The 18,734-nt window shown below is 45.5% G+C and overlaps 1 protein-coding gene across 1 annotated transcript in view; it reads right to left on the bottom strand.

The window, feature by feature from the left end:
* CENPH (centromere protein H) overlaps positions 1-18,734 on the bottom strand; it is a 600,657-nt gene that overhangs the window by 368,733 nt on the left and 213,190 nt on the right. The window contains exon 5 of the mRNA XM_069627395.1: positions 11,301-11,349. Coding sequence (XP_069483496.1) covers positions 11,301-11,349 — 49 coding nt within the window. The remainder of the gene's footprint in view (positions 1-11,300; positions 11,350-18,734) is intronic.

Below are 18,734 nucleotides of genomic sequence, written 5' to 3'. Positions count from 1 at the left end.
CAGGGAGACTGTCCCTAATAAAAATGATCATAGTTCCGAAGCTCCTATACATATTCGCTAATGTCCCACTCTGGCCCGGAAAACAGTACTTTGCGGACCTGCATGCGGGGTGCGCCCGCTTTCTATGGCATTCTGGTGCCGTGCGTAGAAAGTGGCAACATATGTCCTTACCTTATGAGAAGGGCGGCTTCAGTGCACCTGATCTCACCCAGTACTGGATAGCCGCTCAGGCGCAGCATGCTACATACTGGTACCATCACCAGGACCCCCCCCCCCCTGCATATTAAGCTTGAAATCCTGGCGACCGGGGAGATGATTTCACTTGTATCGCTCGGAGGCCCCTGCTGACCCTGTGGCCTCCACTATAAGGGCGTGGCGGCAGATTCTGGTGCCTGGTCCTGGTTCTGGCTCCCCCCCGTATTACAAATGGCTTCCCCTCTGGTCGTTCCCTGGCCTCACCCCCACACAAGATAAGCTCCTTATGCGTCACTGGTCGGACCTGGGATACAGATCATTCTCCGACTTGTTCCCCGATGGGAAAATCATCACCCCAGATACGTGCAAGCCAGGGCACTCCAAGTCCTCACTGGAGCTGCTGCAATACTTTCAACTTAGGGCGGCAGTCCAAGACATGTGGCCTTCGTATCTGGACGAACCCCCGGAGTCCCCCGAGGTCTGTTACATTGCCAATTCTGCTGGTGGTAGGGGCATTATGTCCTCTTTGTATAAAATGTTGATGGCGCGAGCCGTAGAATCTCCCCACACTATTTGGGATGCTTGGAGCCGGGATCTGGGATTAGACATCACGGATGATACGTGGACCAAAATGCTCCACCTAAAAATATATGGACAGAGTTTTGTAGCTACTTGAACCGCAAGGTTGACCTGGAGCTTCTGTCATCTCCCCCATCTCCAGATCAGGGGACTGATCGTACTACATCATATATGGCTCTATTGTAATCAACCCGCTGTTAGGATCATATGTGACCTTCTGTAGAATCTGTGCTTTATCATTCACGCTTCAAATATGCAATGTGTGTTATTGGTGTAACTTGTAATGTGCCAGCTAAAACTTCTTGCCAATAAAAAAAAAGTAAAAAAAAATAAAAATAAAAAGACAAACACTGCATTTAGTGGGGAGATGTGAGAGCGTCTAGCTTACCTTTCGGTCTGCTTCAGTTTGACATGGAAACGAGGCTCAGCAGGGAGTCCTCTGAATGAGTGTAAATATGACAATGCATTACTTGCCGTAAAAGCATTTCTGATGGTTGTATCTGCTTAGATTCACATGCTGTGCATAGGTCCGACATCCAGTGGTCACTGCGGAGTATTGCATTTTGTTTTTCGTAGTCGAAAAGGGGGACGTCGACAAGGCGTGTCTGTAACACTATCCCTATAGTGACGTGCATTGTACCCTCAATCCCTCACGCGTCGAGGTCCCTCTGTTTGTATTTTTTCTGCCCTGAGGGAGCCTTCTATACGTGAGTGAGTACAGAAAAGAGAGAGAGAGATGTAGAAAGGTGTCTATGTTCCTTCCATCCGAGCGGGGAGGAAGGGTGGGCGCATGTGAATCTAAGCAGGTACAACCATCAGAAATCCTTTTACGGTAAGTAATGCATTGTCTTCTGATGTTTGTTAATCTGCTTAGAATCACATGCTGTGCATAGACTAGCGAGCAGTACCCGGAGTTGGCGGTGGGTTATGAGAAGGAACAGTAGAGAAAAGATGTCTTAATACTGCCTGTCCCACCTGGGAGTCAGATCTAGAGTGTGCATCTAGACAGTAGTGTTTTGTAAAGGTGTGCACAGAACTCCAGGTAGCCGCTTTGCAGATGGACTCAAGGGGAACATTTGCAATGAACGCTATGGAAGCCCCAGTGCCTCGAGTGGAATGTGCTCTTGGCTTGAAGGGTAGTTCTCTCTTAGCAAGAGTGTAACAGAGAGTGATGCATTGAACAATCCATCTAGATATAGTGGACTTTGAGACTGCATCTCCTTCTCTTCCTGCTGCCACCGAGACAAAGAACTGATTAGTCTTTCTCAGTGGTCTGGATCTTTCCATGTAGAACATGACAGCTCTGCGTACATCTAGTGTATGCAGACTTTTTTCTCCCAAGCTGGAAGGGTTTTGAAAGAACGTTGGTAGTTCTATTGACTGGTTTACATTGAATTTCGAGATGAATTGTGGTGCAAACCTTGGGTGTGCGCGTAGAACCACCTTATCCTTGTGAACTGTTACGAAGGGGTCTAGAACAGAAAGAGCCTGTATTTCACTTACTCTCCTAATGGAGGTGATAGCTATTAGGAAAGCAGTCTTAAGAGTGAGGTCTTTAAGAGTTGCCTTGTGCATGGGTTCAAAAGGAGGGCCCATCAGTCTAGAAAGTACCACATTTAAGTCCCATCCGGGAGCTGGGTTAGCTATCGGAGGGTGTATTCTCTTTACTCCCTCCATGAAGGCCTTGATAACTGGTATCTTCCACCACGACACTAAGTTGGGAAGTGGTGTATGCAGAAAGTGCCGCCAGGTGGACTTTAATGGAATTGAACACTAGACCTGAATCCAGTAAATGGGTCAAGTACAGAACAATGTTTGTGGGAGAGCAGTCAACCGGGTTGATGCTCTTACCTCTACACCAGATGACAAATCTTTTCCACTTGCTAGAATAGCAGTGGCGAGTATTAGGTTTTCTGGCTTCCCTGAGGATGTCCATACATCTCTGCGGGAGTTGTAGATGTCCAAATTCTATGATCTCAGGAGCCCGGCTGCTAAGTTCATGGTCTGAGTGCATGGATGCAGTGTCCTGCCCTTGTCCTGTGACAGCATGTTGTACGGGCAGGGAAGTTTCACTGGGGGAGATGGGGACATCTCCATCAAGTGAGCGAACCATGGCTGCCGGGCCCACATTGGGGCCACTAGTATCATGGTAACCTGCTCCTGGTGCATCTTGTGCACCACTTTGTTGAGAAGGGGAGTCGGGGGGAAAGGCGTAAACAAATTTCCCTGACCATTGAATCGACAGACCGTTCCCCTTGGACTGGTTCTGGGGGTACCTGGAGGCGTAACTTTGGCATTGCGAGTTCTCCAGAGTTGCGAACAGGTCTATTTCCGGGAATCCCCATTGCGTGAAGACGTCCAAGACGATGTCTTCGTGCAATTGCCATTCGTACTCTTCGGGCAGGGGGAAGTCTCTGCTGAGTTCGTCTGCTAGCAGATTGAGTTCCCCTGGTACGTGTTGTGACAGTAGGAACATGTTGTGTTTGAGAGCCCACTTCCATATATTCTGGGACAGCTTGGACAGTCCTGGAGAGTGGGTGCCCCCCTGCTTGTTGATGTAGTACATGGCTGTGGTGTGGTGCTGTCTGTAAGGACCATCACTGTCTTCCCTTGTAGGTGTTCCTGGAAGGCTTTTAGTGCTTTGAACACCGCCAGTAGCTCCAGTAGGTTTATGTGCTTGGATGCTACGTTCGGAGTCCACACTCTGTGAGCAGTCTGATGGGATAGGTGAGCCCCCCATCCTGTGAGGGATGCGTCCGTGGTTAGAGTGGCCTCCACCGCGGGTGTGGCAAAGGGTTTCCCTATTATCAGGTTTTCCTTTGTCCACCACCGTAGCGAGAGAACCAAGGCTTGCAAGACCACCACTAGATCGTCCCATTGTCCGCTGGCCTGACACCACTGGCTGTTGAGCCACTCTTGCATTGGGCGCATGCGCAGGCGCGCGTGAGGTACCAAATAAATACACAACGCCATCATTCCTAGCAATCGCATCGCTTTGCGCACCGTCACCTCTCGACCTGCCACATATTGGGGGATCTGAAACAGCATGTTTTGGACCCTCTCGTTGGAGGGGAAGACGAGGCCGTCCTTTGTTCGAATTAGAGCCCCTAGGAATTGTTTGACTTGGCTGGGGTCTAAGCTGGACTTCTTCTTGTTGATGGAGAAGCCCAGTTGGGACAAAAGGTCTACAGTCTTTTGGGTGTTTGAGAAGCATGTCTCGTAAGAATCCCCTGTTATGAGCCAGTCGTCGAGGTAAGGGTATACTGGGATGGATAACCTGCGCAGGTGGGCCGCTGCCACTGCCAGTACTTTCGTGAATACCCTTGGTGCAGATGCTATGCCGAAGGGTAGCACTCTGAACTGGTAGTGTTTGCCCTTATCATGAACCTGAGGTATTTTCTGTGCGCTGGCAACATTAAAATATGAAAGTATGCATCTTTCATGTCCAGTGTTGTCATGTAATCTCCCTGTGATAGCAGTGGGATCACTTCCTGTAAGGTCACCATACAAAACTTTTGGGGTTTGACAAACTTGTTCGCTGGGCGCAGATCTAATACAGGGCGCATGGTTAGATCCTTTTTGGGTACAAGGAAGTACACTGAATAAATACCTTCCATTACCTGAGATAGAGGCACAACCTCTATGGCTCCTTTTTCCAGCAGTTGGTCCACTTCTTGGAGAAGGATGGCGAGGTGTTCTGGTGTCATGCGGCGTCCCCTCGGGTGTCTGTATGTTGGGGAACTGTTGAACTCTATACAGTAGCCGCGGGCTACGGTGGAAAGTACCCAGCGGTGTGATGTTATTCCCTCCCATGCTGGAAGAAAGGATGTTAACCGGCCCCCGACCGGCGTTGCATGGGAGGGGACGCGAATCTTCGCGTCACTTGGTGGTGTTGTTGGCTTGGGAGCCTCGGGGGGTGGAACCCCGGCCTCTTCCCTTGCCACGACGTTGACCCCTCTGATTGTACTGGCCGCTATTACTCTGGTAGTTGCTGGCAGAGTACTGTTGTTGTTGGTTTTGTTGCTGGCGTTGTCCACGAAAAAATCGCTTATTACCAAATCCCCGCCTGTTAGGGGGTTTTGAAATTTGGTATAAGGTCTTTATTGTATCAAATTCTTTCTTCGCGTTCTCCAGCGCGTCATGCACTGCTCTCCCAAAGAGGTCGGACTCCTCTATGGGTTTATTAATAACGGACGCTTGTGTTTCCGCCTTAAATCCGGAATTGCGAAGCCAGACGTGACGCTTCAGTAAAATTCCTTGTACCAAAGTGCGGCCAGCTGTCTCTGCTGCATCAAGGGTATTCTTGACGATGCTTTGATTGACAAGAGAGCCCTCGTTAACTGTGGCCAGTAAACGAGTCCTTAGGGGTTCGGGAGCTTCTTCGATGTCCTGTCTGAGCTTAGCCCATTGAGGATCGGCATAGCTTGCCAATAGGGTATTATTATTGGCGATTCTGGTAGAGAATGCTGCAGAGGTGGTGATTCTCTTGGCTAGGGCATACAGCTTCTTCCCCTCTTTGTCTGGGGGTGCCTCGCTAGTAGAGAGTGGGACTCCTGCCCTTTTCCTGGTGTTGGTCACAACCAGGGAGTCCGGGATTGAGTGACCCTTAATATATAATGGGTTTGATTGAGAGGGAGGGAACAGTTTCTCAATCCTTGGATTGACCCTTCTCACCAATGCCGGAGTGGAAAGAGAAGGTGTAATACGTCTCTTAACTGAGGCGAGGATGGGCATAACCTGGCTAGTGGGGGGTTTTTCTTTGATAATCCTCTCCACAAAATCGGTGTCTGGGGTGACCTCCCCAGTTTCGATCTCGAAATGTGCTGATGCCTTCTTCAGCAGTGCATTGAAGGTGGGTTGATCATTGACAGGCGAAGGGTTCCTGACTGGTGTAGTTTCAGTAGACCTGATGACTATACTGCTACTGCCTGTGTCAGTCGACCTAGCCGGTGACTGCCAGGGATTTGGGGCGCCCTCGCCTGTGTCTTCCTGGAATCCTTCCTCACATGGGTTAGTTTCCTTGTGAAAACCTTCCTCTTCTTGTTGGTCCTCAACATAGGTGAACTCATCTTCCTCTTGGAAGAAGGTGTCTTCCTCAGTGGGATTGTAAGAGTTTATGTCCTCCTGTATGGGGTTATAAAACCTCTGGTATTTAGCCCTTGGACTCTCCAGGGGTGCCTCCCTTGGTCTCTTGGGTGCCCCGTCTTCTGGGATGGACATGAACATATCTAGTTTGTCCATACAGGTCTGGAACCTTTCAAAAGGTCCACTGAGGTCGGCCAGGACGGTCTGGGAAAGAAAAGGGGGTTTCTTCCTCCTGTAATAGTCTGGTTTTGTCCCATAACGTCGAAGAAAGAGAGCCTTCGCCTTCTGAGTATCCTTCTTGCGGGCTAGGGCCTTCTGTCGGCGTCGGGAACAGGCCTGATCTGTTTTCCGGCGCCTTCGGCGTATCTTTGGCCTTGTGCGCGGTTTTCGGCGTTGCACTCGCCGTACGTCTTTGGCCGTCCTTAGATGCTATGCGCGCGAGGCTTTCGGCGATCATACTCTCTTCCGAGGGATCGGTCGCCGTCGCGCTATGAAACGTCGAGCCTTTGCTCGTCGAGTCCTTGGTCGTCGAGCTCTTGGTCGTCGAGTCCTTGTTGGCAACGTAAGCGTCGCCGGAAATTTTGGTGTTAGCGCCCTTATTTTTAGAGTGCCCAGTCGCCTGTCGCGGGAGCGGTGGCGGGGAGGGCTGACGACCCTTACGGTCGGCGGAAGACGTCGGTGGGCCCGGCGTCCCCGTTGGCGCTATGGCTGCCTTCGTCTTCGACGAATGTGTGCCTGGGGGTATGTGCTTTGGTGTTTTTCTGTGTGCGTCCTTGTCGCCGGGGTGTTCATCCCCATAAACTGGGCGTGAGCCGGGCTTGTCGGGGCCGGGGACGGATGACGAGGAGCGTGAACGCTCCTTTGAGAGGTCTACAGCCTCCGTTGCGGGGGCCGTGTAGTCACTGTCCTCGTCACACTCGGCGGCAGCGGGCGAGGAGTCAGGCCTAGACATGGCATAGGCCGCCCACCTTTTGACCCTGCGGTCTTTTAGAGTTTTGGGCTTTAGTAATTTACAGGCCGCACAGCCGTCCTCCTGGTGATCGAGGGGTAAGCAACGGTTGCACCGTTTGTGCTCATCCTTCCAGGTATATTTACCCTTGCAAAGCGGGCAAAACCTAAATGGCGTCCTCTCCATAGCTGAGGGTAATAAGTGTGACTACGACCTCGAAAGAGAGGGAGGGGAAAGAGAAAGGCATTCTTAAAGAAAAGAAAGAAAGACCACAAAACCCCACTCTCCCTACTGTGTAAGGTCGGTGAGGCCAGGCCACGTGTTCGGCAGCGCCGAAAGATCCCCTCCGCTCGTCCTTCCGTCGAAGATCTTGCTCGGCAGAGAAACGGCTCTGCGTCGAGGGAGGGATCTACGTTATTGATATTAATAACAAACGACCAAAGGTCGAAGAAACTATTTGGCAATGTCTCTCGAGGAGCTCCGCATAAAGGCGACCAGTAGCTGGGCGGAAAAAAACAATCTGAGGGACCTCGACGCGTGAGGGATTGTGGGTACAACGCACGTCACTATAGGGATAGTGTTACAGACACGCCTTGTCGACGTCCCCTTTTCGACTACGAAAAACAAAATGCAATACTCCGCAGTGACCACTGGATGTCAGACCTATGCACAGCATGTGATTCTAAGCAGATTAACAAACATCAGAAATATTTTTATATGTGGCTACCCATTGGTCTATTTAGGTAAATACCGGTTAGGCTCTCAAAACTGTCATGTGTGAGGAAAAACAAGCAGAGCCGGGGGGGAACCTCCTTTGCACTATATATATCCTGCAGTATTTTTGGGAAGCTGGGTCCGTATCAGACCTAAGTAGTAGTCGATCGTGCATGCATGATGCACATAGCTATAACATCCTATAGTCAGTGAGACCTTTTACATAGATTCATGACAAAGGTGGAGTTTAAACAAAAGCTGAGCCAAGTGTGAACCGGGCAGTGTTTGTGTGGGTGCTCCCAGGCAGTCATTGTTCAATACATGTGGGGATAAGGATAACCGTATTGAGGACTAAATTCAGGGGTTTTGTTCCTTGAGGTTTTGTGGGGTGGTACGATTCCCAGGAGCAAGTGTCAGGGATATATTTCCAGTGCAAAGTGAGAAATATCTGGCCAGGTGACCTACAAGGACCAAGTAGGCGAAGGGGTTTTTGGCAAAAGGTTTAACAAGTTTTGCATGGGTTGCATCCCTTCTCGCACATGCATGCTTGCTCCTGCCAGTATGAGAAATACATTCATTACATTATATATAGTAGTTACTTTTGAGGAAATCCTCAGTGATCGCTGGGCCAACAGAGGTCGCACATCAAAATTCTACATTGTACATATAAGCCCAGGTTGGTATGTCCTCCAGACCATTCATAGTGCCTAGCGTGTTTGGAAAATGACTCTAGGATATTTGCAAGTCATATGGTAGAATATTTTGTCCCAAAGAAAATGTCCAGTATTGTGCTTCGTAGCCTGCAGATTAGTCTTGTCCCTGTTCTGCACAGGGCTTTCTCCCGGTCGCTTCCTCTGATTGATGGGATATGGTGTACTGCGAGGAATCTTACATCTTTCTTGTCACAACCTTAATGATGTTCGGTCCAATGTTGAGCCAGTGGAAATCACTTATCCTTGTCAGTTCTGGTACTTGGGTGCTCTCCAATCCTTGTGCAGCGTTCCCTAATGGTACTCCCCTACATAGTATTCACCACAGATGCAGATAGTGATGTATAGCACAAATTTGCTTCTGCAATTCAACATTTGGTTTACAAATGTCTTGGACTTGGTTGAATTTGATCGGTCTGTGTAGTTCAGTGTGTATGGACACATTGAGCATCTGCCACAAATGTAGAACCCTCTTACGGGTCTGGCCTGTGTTAGCCAATTGGCTGCTGGTTTGGTGTTGGTCATATAACTCAGTCTTAATTTGGTCGGCATGGTTGGGGATTTCTTGAAAGCTATTTTGAGTGTATTGCCAATAGATGCTTTAAGACAACCGTCCATAAGTAATAAATACCAATATTTGTTGAGGATGTTGTAGATCTGTGTGTTGTTGCAGGTGAATTGTGTCTTGTTTAGTTGACCTATTTTCTCGTTTCACAAATAACTGTTCCCTGGGTTTAATTTTAGCTTTAGAAGTGGCTTCCATGAGATCCTTGTCCGAGTGGCCACGATGCCTGAATCTGTTTGTGGCGCGCTTCATTTCAGCCTCAGTCGTTGTCTTCTCACTACAGTTTCAGCTAGCTCTCATCAATTCACCTACGTGTATATTTTTGATCACCCGTTTCTAATAGGGTCAAATCTACCTCTGTCGGTTTCTCATACGTACATGTGTGTATGTCTTCTTCCTCTATGTAGTTGCTAAGGTCCAAGAAAGCCAATTCTTCTTTGCTAATGTGTCCTGTGAGTTCTATGCCAAAGGTGTTAGAGCTAAGGTATTCGTTATACTGAACAAATTCTTCCGCCGAGCCACACCATATGAGAAAGATGTCATCAATATATCTGTGCCAATGTTGGACATGTTTCGACAGGTTGGTGTGCTCTGTAGCATGCGTCAGTTAATATTCTGCAATAAAGAGATTTGCTAGTGAGGGGCATATGCAGTCCCCATTGCCACACCTTTGGTTTGTTTGTGGAATTCCTGGTCGAAAACAAATACATTGTTTCTCATGGAGAAGAGTAATAGTTCCTTAATGGCTGTCAGGTGTAGGTAATATGTTGCCGATAGTTCAGTCAAAATGAAAGTCCAGAGAATTGATTGCTGAATCGTCATCTATGGAATTATAGAGTGCTTTCACATTAAGGATGGCCAAGTAAAGGTCACCCCGCCATTTAATGAGTTACAGTATTTCCATGCTATGCATGGGGTCTAGCATATGATTTCATTTTCAGTACCAATAGTTGGTGGTATTGTTCTTTATACAAGGATGTGCCTTCCGTGACCCAGCCTATTCCACTGACTATTGACCTGACTTCAGGGAGTCAAGCAAATGTTTTGTGGCTCTTGGGTAGAACATATATGGGGGTCAGATCGGTGCTTCTGGGCTAGGAAGGGCCTGTCTTCGTCCAGGAAGATACCCTTTTTGTGCCATTTCATAATGGTTTAGTTGTATTGCTTAAGTATCTCGTTGTTTGGGTTCTGTTGGAGTTTTATATAACATCCTGATGTCTCTAGGTGTTTGTGCCCCATGCCGATATAGTCCTGTCTGTTTAGTATAACAATATTCCCTCCCTTGTCTGCTGCCTTGATGAGTCATCTTTTGCTAGTTTGTCAAGGGCTCTGCTTTCCTTGAAACTTAGATTTGCATAGGTAAGTGCGTTGACTCCCATGCCTAATTTTGTTTGTGTATTTGTGCAGGTCTGATAGTATTGCCTTATGAAAATGCTCAATGGTATTCTCTAGGGCCAAGTTAGGGTTGAATTTGGATTTTGAGCAAGGTTGTCAGGACTGATTCCCAAGTCATCTAATCAACTAATCACGCTCTTCATAGACAATTGCACTCACAAGTGGTTAGGCGAGTGCTTGTAATAAATACAAGTGGTCCCAGCATAGGTATCCAAAGCAGAAAGTATGCAGATCTAAATGTAGTCAATGACAGGAGCAAGACCTGCAAAAATAGAAGCCGTACTATGTGGCAAAAGAAAGTCAATGCAAGGAAAGCACTCGAGAGCTGTGTGTGGACATGCACATTCTTTGTGGACAAAAGGACAGGCAGGCAAAGCCGGAAAGTGTGGTTGACAGATGGGCATAATCATTGCCACACCCCTCTCCTAATCAATTTTTTATGAGCAAAGCGTCTCTGGATGTTCCCCACTTAGGGATGATATGCCATGAATATGCAGATGTCCAATAAAATTGAGAGGTTTGTTAGGGAGCACAAAATATGCAGACAACCATGTCACGCTCCAATGAACTATTAGAATCCAACAGCGTATGTGTAACATTACTTTTAAACAATGCTTCCCTCTCTTTAGGGGTGATCGTAACATGGAACATTTTGGAGCATACCTGTGCATAGAAAGAATATTCACTAGGCTTTGCAGCCTGTAAAGCATGTATTAGGGAATTAGAATATTCAGGGAAAGCGAATGTGGTGGTCCTCCCATGATGGAACTATGAGAGTGGCATGGTATCAAATACTGCCCTTGAGGCCTACATGGCAGGCCTGGTACAACAGAAAGGTTAGATTTTATCAATCAGATCCCCTGGTCCAAAAAATGCAAAGACCAATAAACCACAGTCAACTGCTTACAAACTATGCACAATGTTAATTCTAGAGTAAGACTCTGAGTGTGCTTGGAGATTAGTGTTGGAAATGTATATGTATGGCTAGTAACTAACTCGGCTGGTATATTTTTAATGATTAATAACGTGTTTAGTTTATCAGCTACACCATTATGTTTATCAAATTAGCATTTTACAACAGTGGAAGGAAGGATATACAAAAACATACGTCTCAATGAGTTTGTCTTCTTGGTCTATAACGGTAGTACTTTCTTCACCTGAAAAACAAGAATACTTTTAAGTTAACTGCTACGAAAAATGGCTTCACTGAGAAGGCACACACAATCAAAACCAAACAATTTATGAGCCGCAAGTCAATATTGTGTTTCACAAAGTACAATTTACTTCATGGGTAGAGTACAGTATTGGCTCTATGGTACACTTCACAAAATTCATATATACTTCATTTCAACTGTCAGATTTCACAGAATGTAACAGGAATGCAAAAAACAATATCATGAATGCTTACTTTGCATTAACTAATGTAATGTTCTATTTTGCTGGTCTTATCGATGAAGGCAATATAGTTTTCAAATGAGTTAAATATTTGGGAATCAGAGTGGGTCGATATATTGTTTGAGAGCACTGAATAGGGTTTTGTCCTGGGGGTATACTTATGCAACAATAGTTTGGCAGAATCTGTATTTTTGGTTCGTTTTCTTCCAGCAGCATGGAGGGTGTTGTGCACCTAGTTGCCACCAGTTAAATTTTGGTTTGCGCCACTAGTGCCTTAAATTGTGGCGGGCACTTCTGCGTTCATTCAGTTCTTGTGCGAAGGCACAGGGTAGAATGTCAGAAAGGAGAGCCACTTGAAAGTGTGCTTAAGTGGAGGTTATTGAAGGAGTACGTCAACTATCTTGACTGTGTGAGTTCATTGTGGCGAGGAATATCAGTTAGAAAGCAGGCTTTTACAATAGTAAGACCAGATCACAAGTTACGTCATTTGTTGAAGTGAAGGAAGTTAAGAGATATTCACTACATCCAACTCTCTCTTCCAAAATACTTTCCTTCTCAAGCCCTTCTTTCAGCTACCTCCAACTCTCTGAGGGTCAGACGCTTCTCCAGGCAGAGTGGGGGGTAGATCTCTCTCCTCTGCAGGTGCCTCCGCCTGGAATGGCCTCCCTGCCCCTCTCAAAATTGAGCCGCATCATCTGAAGTTCCGAAAGCAGCTCAAGACCATCCTTTTCTCCTCCGCTTTCTCCCTCTCCCTCCTTTGTTGACCTACCGGTTTGCTGCACCGACTGGTTGCTTGGCTACCCCCAGTCTCACTGGGTACCATGCTCCTCCATTATCAGTCTTCCCTGCACTGCCTCCAGGCCTACCATGCATTTAGGGGCTGCAACTGTAACCTCTGCAGTCCTCTGCCTCTTTGCACTTACCCAGAGCCGCACTGCCCTGGCTGCACTTCCTCAGAGCAATGCTGCCCGGATTGCACTTTCCCCCCCCTTCTCTCTCCCAAATAATTCCACTCTCCCTTCTCCCTGCACTTTGAGATGTCACACTTGTGACGATCTGAATGACAAGGCCTAGTAAGATCATTTGTCTCCCCCCCCCCTGTCTTCCCTCCATTGTCTTGCCTAGAAACACTTGTGTACAGGCACGTTATAAATGACATTTCATATCAAGAAATGACCAAATCAAGAATGACAACATTCTTTGTTGCTTGTTGCATGTGGTATCATTGTTGTGTTGGGCACCATCCAGTGGTGCTTAAGTGGTCGGAGGCCTTCCTTGAGGAAGATCTTATTTGTTTAATTCATGGGTCCTTGAAAACTCTATGAAAAAGTTAATGACGGACTGGTAAGCTCACAGTGGTCTCCAAAGAGGATGGAATCTGACTGTCAAGAGGAGAAGGGGGAAGTAAAGAGCAACAATTAAGGAATTCAAAAGAGATGATTTGTCTGTTTAGCAGTCTGGAGTCCCTGCAGGCATAGTAAATGCTGTGCCCTACCCGATGTACAACTATGCTTCACTTGCACACAGCTGATGTTGAAAAGCTACGTCTTCCTCTGATATAATCGGACACTTTGGATATGATTCAATCTTTGCAACATATATTCATTATAATACTAGATCTTCGTTATGGATGATGGGAGGCCCCACCTTATGTCATTTACTGCCTCAACATGGGACCTCAATTTGATCATCAATTTCCCACCTGTGTGCCATGAATTTCCTTTCACAGCTTTGCAGTGTCCTTATCCACTCCCTCGGTGGCCTGCCTCTCATCTCCGAGATCAGTAGAAATCCAAATCCCTGCCTCTTGTGATAAAGTAGTTCCTTTGAATTCTCCTTGGTCCCGATAATGGCATGCTACCACTTGCACTGGCTTTTGAGACACCGAAAAATGCAGGTCGACCATATTCAAAAGACAACTTTAACATGAGAGCCTTAAGCTTGCTTAGACTACTGAAAACAGAATGGATGTTTGTTGGTGGTTTAGTTCTATTGTAATTGCTGTCTTATGTACCAGAGCAATTGGGGAGGGGACACGTGTGCCCGAATGGAATGGCAAGAAGAGTTGGCCTTATGGACTGGTAAACAGGTTTTTCCAGGTTTTCATGGGGGCACTCAGTGGGAGGAGGGAGAAGGGTGCTGTTGACTTGGGTTGTTTAAAAGTCTGGGTGTGCAATCATTGTGGTTAAAAAGGGTGGGAAATGTCAGCGGGCAAGAACATTTATTTGCACTAATCAGAACAAACGGCTAGCAAAATGCCTCGGATTAGGTTTAAATAACAGGTTGCCAAGTCATTACCTTAAATGTCCAAAGTCTTAATTCTCTTATAAAGAGGAAGCAAATACAGGATACTGGGGCCAAGGCCACTATGCTTCAACTCTGTCTCAACATGAATTTAGATTATGACAGAGGCTTTCTGCTACAATACCTTACGTTCTTATTGTAAAGGTAGCCCCCCTTTGTCTTTTTAAAATAATATTAAAGATCCCAATGGGAGATTTTCAATTGAATGGGGAAAGCTTTTTGGTCACCTTGTAACCCTCATCTCAATGTAGGACCCAATGAACAATACATTCCTTTCTTAATGAGTTTATCTAAAAAGGAAGCAGCTTTTAAAGAGCGGGAGGGGATATAGACTTATATGGTGGCTGACCTAGAGTACAGAAGAGTTCCCTTGAGCTTCCGATTTTTAAAACTATTTACAAAAAAAAACTGTCATTGCCAGAGTATTGGCTGAGGGGAGATTGAAGGAAATGTGATGTGGAGATTCCACCAATCAGGGGTGTACGATTTTAGTCATTTTCAAATACACAAGGGTTTTTCTCAAATTAACCTTTACACTACTCGTGTACAGTGAATGATAGAGTGGAGGTCCCACTGATCTTTCACACCACTTCCCGGTAGCAGCCTTATTAAGGGCGATTAGGTTGGCAGATCCTCAGAGGCCTCCCTGGAGATTGTATGATCCTGCCCATGAGGATCCAGGATTATGGGAAGGAATAGCATCAGTAAATCACTAAGTGTTTCAATGAGACTACTGCTGTCAGAATTTAGCTGTTCCACAACTTATATTAACAATATAGAGAACCTGATACCCATTTCTGACAAGGAGGTGCAGACTAAGTAAAAAGATAACATAAATAGGTTGCAGAGGGTCCAAATAGTCAAGAATCGTGAGGGCCAGCCCCGAAGCGCATTCAATATAAAGAACCTCCCAATACACCTCTTAGCTTATTAGCTTTGGCCATCTAGAACCAGGAATCAAATTCTGTGTGGGAAAGGAGAGTGGCAAACTGGGGTAATGGGATAATGAATTAATGGGCATCATTACAAACCATTTCACTTCACTTGCACCTGGAGATAAAATAGATCAAGATCCCAGCAAAACTACTTTTGACTCAATTATACCAACACAATTAGAGGAGCAGAACTGGATAGACCTAGAATGTCTTTGAAGTCGACCACACTATTTACACATTGCAGACAAATAAAGTCACTGTCACAAACGGCTTCTCTGCTTTTTAAGAAGATCTTTAAATCAGTTGTTAAGCGCCACAGTAACACTCTTAAATTAGTTTCCCATCTCTCAATCAGATCAGTGACACCTTAATGTCTGATTCAACAAACTACTTAATCTGAAAACTGAGAAAGGAAAACACAAGTTGCAGTTCTCATCACCCTGCTAGCCTCTAAATGTTGACGCCAAAATATAAACCAAATGTTTTTGCTGCATGTTTGATGGCGGTCCTCCCCTCCCTTATAGATCCTGGCCAGATGGAATGAAAGTTGTGATGAGGGGAATCATGGAGTTGGGATTTTCCAGCATTAAAAGATGTGTGGGCATCTCAAGTTTCACTTACCTTTGACTGCAAACGATACAGGCGTACTGCTCGCTGGGCTGAGATTAAGCAGGGCGCAGTTGGAGTTCCTCTGGGTTATATATAAACAGCTCATTTCTTTGACAATCGAAGATTGCAAGAGAGCCTTTCAAGTGGATGAAACTGAGTGATTGACATGTTTAAATTCGCCACTGGCTACTCAACACCCAGGTGCAGATGGTAGGTGCTTGCCCAGCACACAGCATCGGAGCTCTAATTTGAAAATGAAATCAAAGGGTCCTGTATCATTCTTAAATAGAATATTGGACATAAATTATCCAAATGTACCATGAATATAGAATGCTCTTACTAAATATGTTTTCAATGGTACTTACGACCTTCCTGTGGTCACACAATCGCCCAAGCTCACTCTCCCCAGTATTGGATAAAATGTAGTGAGGTGGGAATCCTTACGCACGCCCATGACGATGGTGGTCATGGGCCAAATCACAAATTTACTGGAAGGAAGTCCTAGCTAAGATAAAAGGTAATTGTTGGTCTTGTAGTAATTTAGACATATGCGACAGACAAGAAGATATGTTTTCAAGTGCCTCCGCTTTATTAAAGTAAATAAATACCTTATCTCCCCACTTCTATGCTGGGCGTTAACTATTCTAGAAAATAATAAAAGGGTGCTCATCAGGACGTCTTACACAAATAAACCTTGTCCTCAGTCCTACCCTATCGTATCCTACTCATTGACTCAATCACTAACAAAAAACTATTCAGCCTAGAAAAGTAGTCTTACTCTGTACGCCCCCTACTTGGTTTTTGCATGACCACAAACCAAATGAATTCCCAAATTTACTAGAGAAGAATTTCACTGTGTTTTTGGTGAATCATACAAATAGATTCTGATTTTTTCTCATTATCATTATTAGATTTAGTAACATGAATTATCTGTGATCTCATGTCCCTCTTGTGTTTCTGAATGTTTAGATCAAAAGTATATGGAGATTTGGACGGCTGTGTTATGCCCGTTCGGTTAGAATCAATTCTCTTTTTGCTTAACGTAGGATAACTTATTGGAGTGAAGGTTTCACATTTCTAATCTCATGAGTTCTGATCAAATACTAAAGACATTTCGTTATTGAATGTACTAATTTTACAAAGATGCCAGTTTCGCCCAGAGGTGACGTTTACCTCTTGTAAGCATCTTTCTTTGGGAATGTAGAGGAGCAGGTGGATACATTTTCCCCCATCTCCCGCCCCCTCACCGCCGTCATACTGGAACAGCAGGAGAAGGGCTATATGTGGGACTCCATGTGTTATGCCCATACCTTACTGAGTGTATAAGAGACAATATGCACTCACACAACCATATCGAATGTACCCTCACACTAAGTGTGGAAGGATGCCGTATGGAAGGATGTCAGCACGCACCACTGGACATCATGGAGCGCTGAGTGAAATCTGACATGGGCAAAAGTGATGTCAAAAAAGATGTACAAGGCCATGCTGAAACGATATGAAAATACTGAAGAGTGACAATATAACTGAAGCGATAAGAGAAACATGTACGAACGATAAAGTAAACCACAAATGCTATAGAAAGGAATATATATTGTCGCATGGCCGGCCATTGTTGGAAAAAGGACGCCAGCTCATGTAAATATTAAATTCAACTACCTCGGAAGCCGATCATGGGTTGGAGAGTCATGAAGCGCTGGAAGAACATCTTTGTGTGCAAAACAAATAGTTGATGTTATCTTGGGATCAAGGAGGCTATTTTTAAGGAATAGCTGCAAAGCACAAAGGGAGGCACGCGGATGAGACATGTTTTCTTCTTCCTTACTCTTAGAGAAAAATCTGCGAGAGCCAAGTAGTGGACAATTAAAAGTGTATAAAGTCTATGCAAGGTAAAGAGAGCAAGTCTCTAGAGGCCAAGAGGGGAAATGACACCCAGTAGAATTAATTCCAATGGCAGTAAATAAGAGGCTGAAATGGGTAAATGCGTGGTGTCTTCACACGTGACCCAGAATTAGAAAACAAGGGCTATTCATTAAGCCCTGAATGAAGATAGTGGTGTGCTTTTACTCCTTTGAATATCCTAGAACAGAGAACAGGCTACAAGGTCAACTACAGACGGTAAACTTTGGCTCCTGGACAAACAAATGGAGAAAGCGGGGAGTAATCGGACGTGATCCAAGCACCTGGGTTTCGGTTTCCTTGTGTTCTGCTAGCTGAGTCGAAAGTCCAATCAATCAGTGGGTCTACGGAGCAATCTGCTATACAATGTTGCATAGACTAATCAGCTATCATTTTGTTTGCTATAATCAGTATTATACATATGTAGAGGTAATTTGAGGGTTGATCTTACAGATAAGAGACAGTCAACGAAGTATAAACCTGTACACCTTCTACAAGTAGATATATTCCCCTAATCCAATCCCTCCCGCTAGTAGGCTTTATGGTTTGCCATGTAGGATGACGTCATAGATGATGCATATTGCGGTATAAGACCCCTGTGCAATCATGTTTGGGTGCGAGTGTGCAAGCACCAGTCCGATGTCTGCCAGATGACCCTGCTATATTAACTTGGGAATAAAGTAGTACTTTGCCATATTCACTGAGTTTGTCCGGTTATTTGGTCGGCGATCTTTATTGGTAATTCCATCTAGCACAAGAGACGCTTCAAGGTGCTAGAGCACAGGAACCTGACAGATCATTAAAAACAGCACTTAGCATATTGTGGTCGCTTGTTTGGGCATCTAAAACCATAAAGTGAGAACATCAGTTATACAGTATTTCCAAAACAAACATTTATTTATAAAAATGTATAAAACGCTTCCATGGGCGCCAAAGCACATTCAACATTAAAAAAAAAACAAGACAAAAACAGAAGAAGAATGAGGGACATGTATTAAAAAAAAAAACAACTGAGCCATAAAGCGACTACAAAGACTTTGTGAAGTAATCTTTGAAAATGTGTGTTTTCAACTGGTTTTTAAAAGGAGACAGAATTTGAATCAGAGCACAAACAGGGTGGCAGCATATTACATCAATCTGAAGCGGTTGTCTGAAGTGATCTGCCACCAGCAAAGCTACCCTTATAGCACTTGAAAGATAAAGTTATTGTGTGCTTGATCGAAGAGAGGGGGGCAGTCGCTGAGGGAGTCGAAGTCCTTGCAGTCCCTGCAAAGCCCAGAGATGGAAACATCTGCCCCCCCTCGGGAGGACAACCAACACCAAAACGTGGCTCTGGAAGACGAGGGTGAAAAAAGGTGCCCGAGAAGCTCTAAACCTTCAAACCCTCCGCGAGACTCGAC

The sequence above is a fragment of the Ambystoma mexicanum genome, chromosome 6p (genome assembly GCF_040938575.1).
Source record: "Ambystoma mexicanum isolate Mex_15411 chromosome 6p, UKY_AmexF1_1, whole genome shotgun sequence".
Classification (NCBI taxonomy): Eukaryota; Metazoa; Chordata; class Amphibia; order Caudata; family Ambystomatidae; genus Ambystoma; species Ambystoma mexicanum.
Note: the sequence above shows the minus strand (reverse complement) of the source record. Positions and strands in the feature narration are given on the sequence as shown.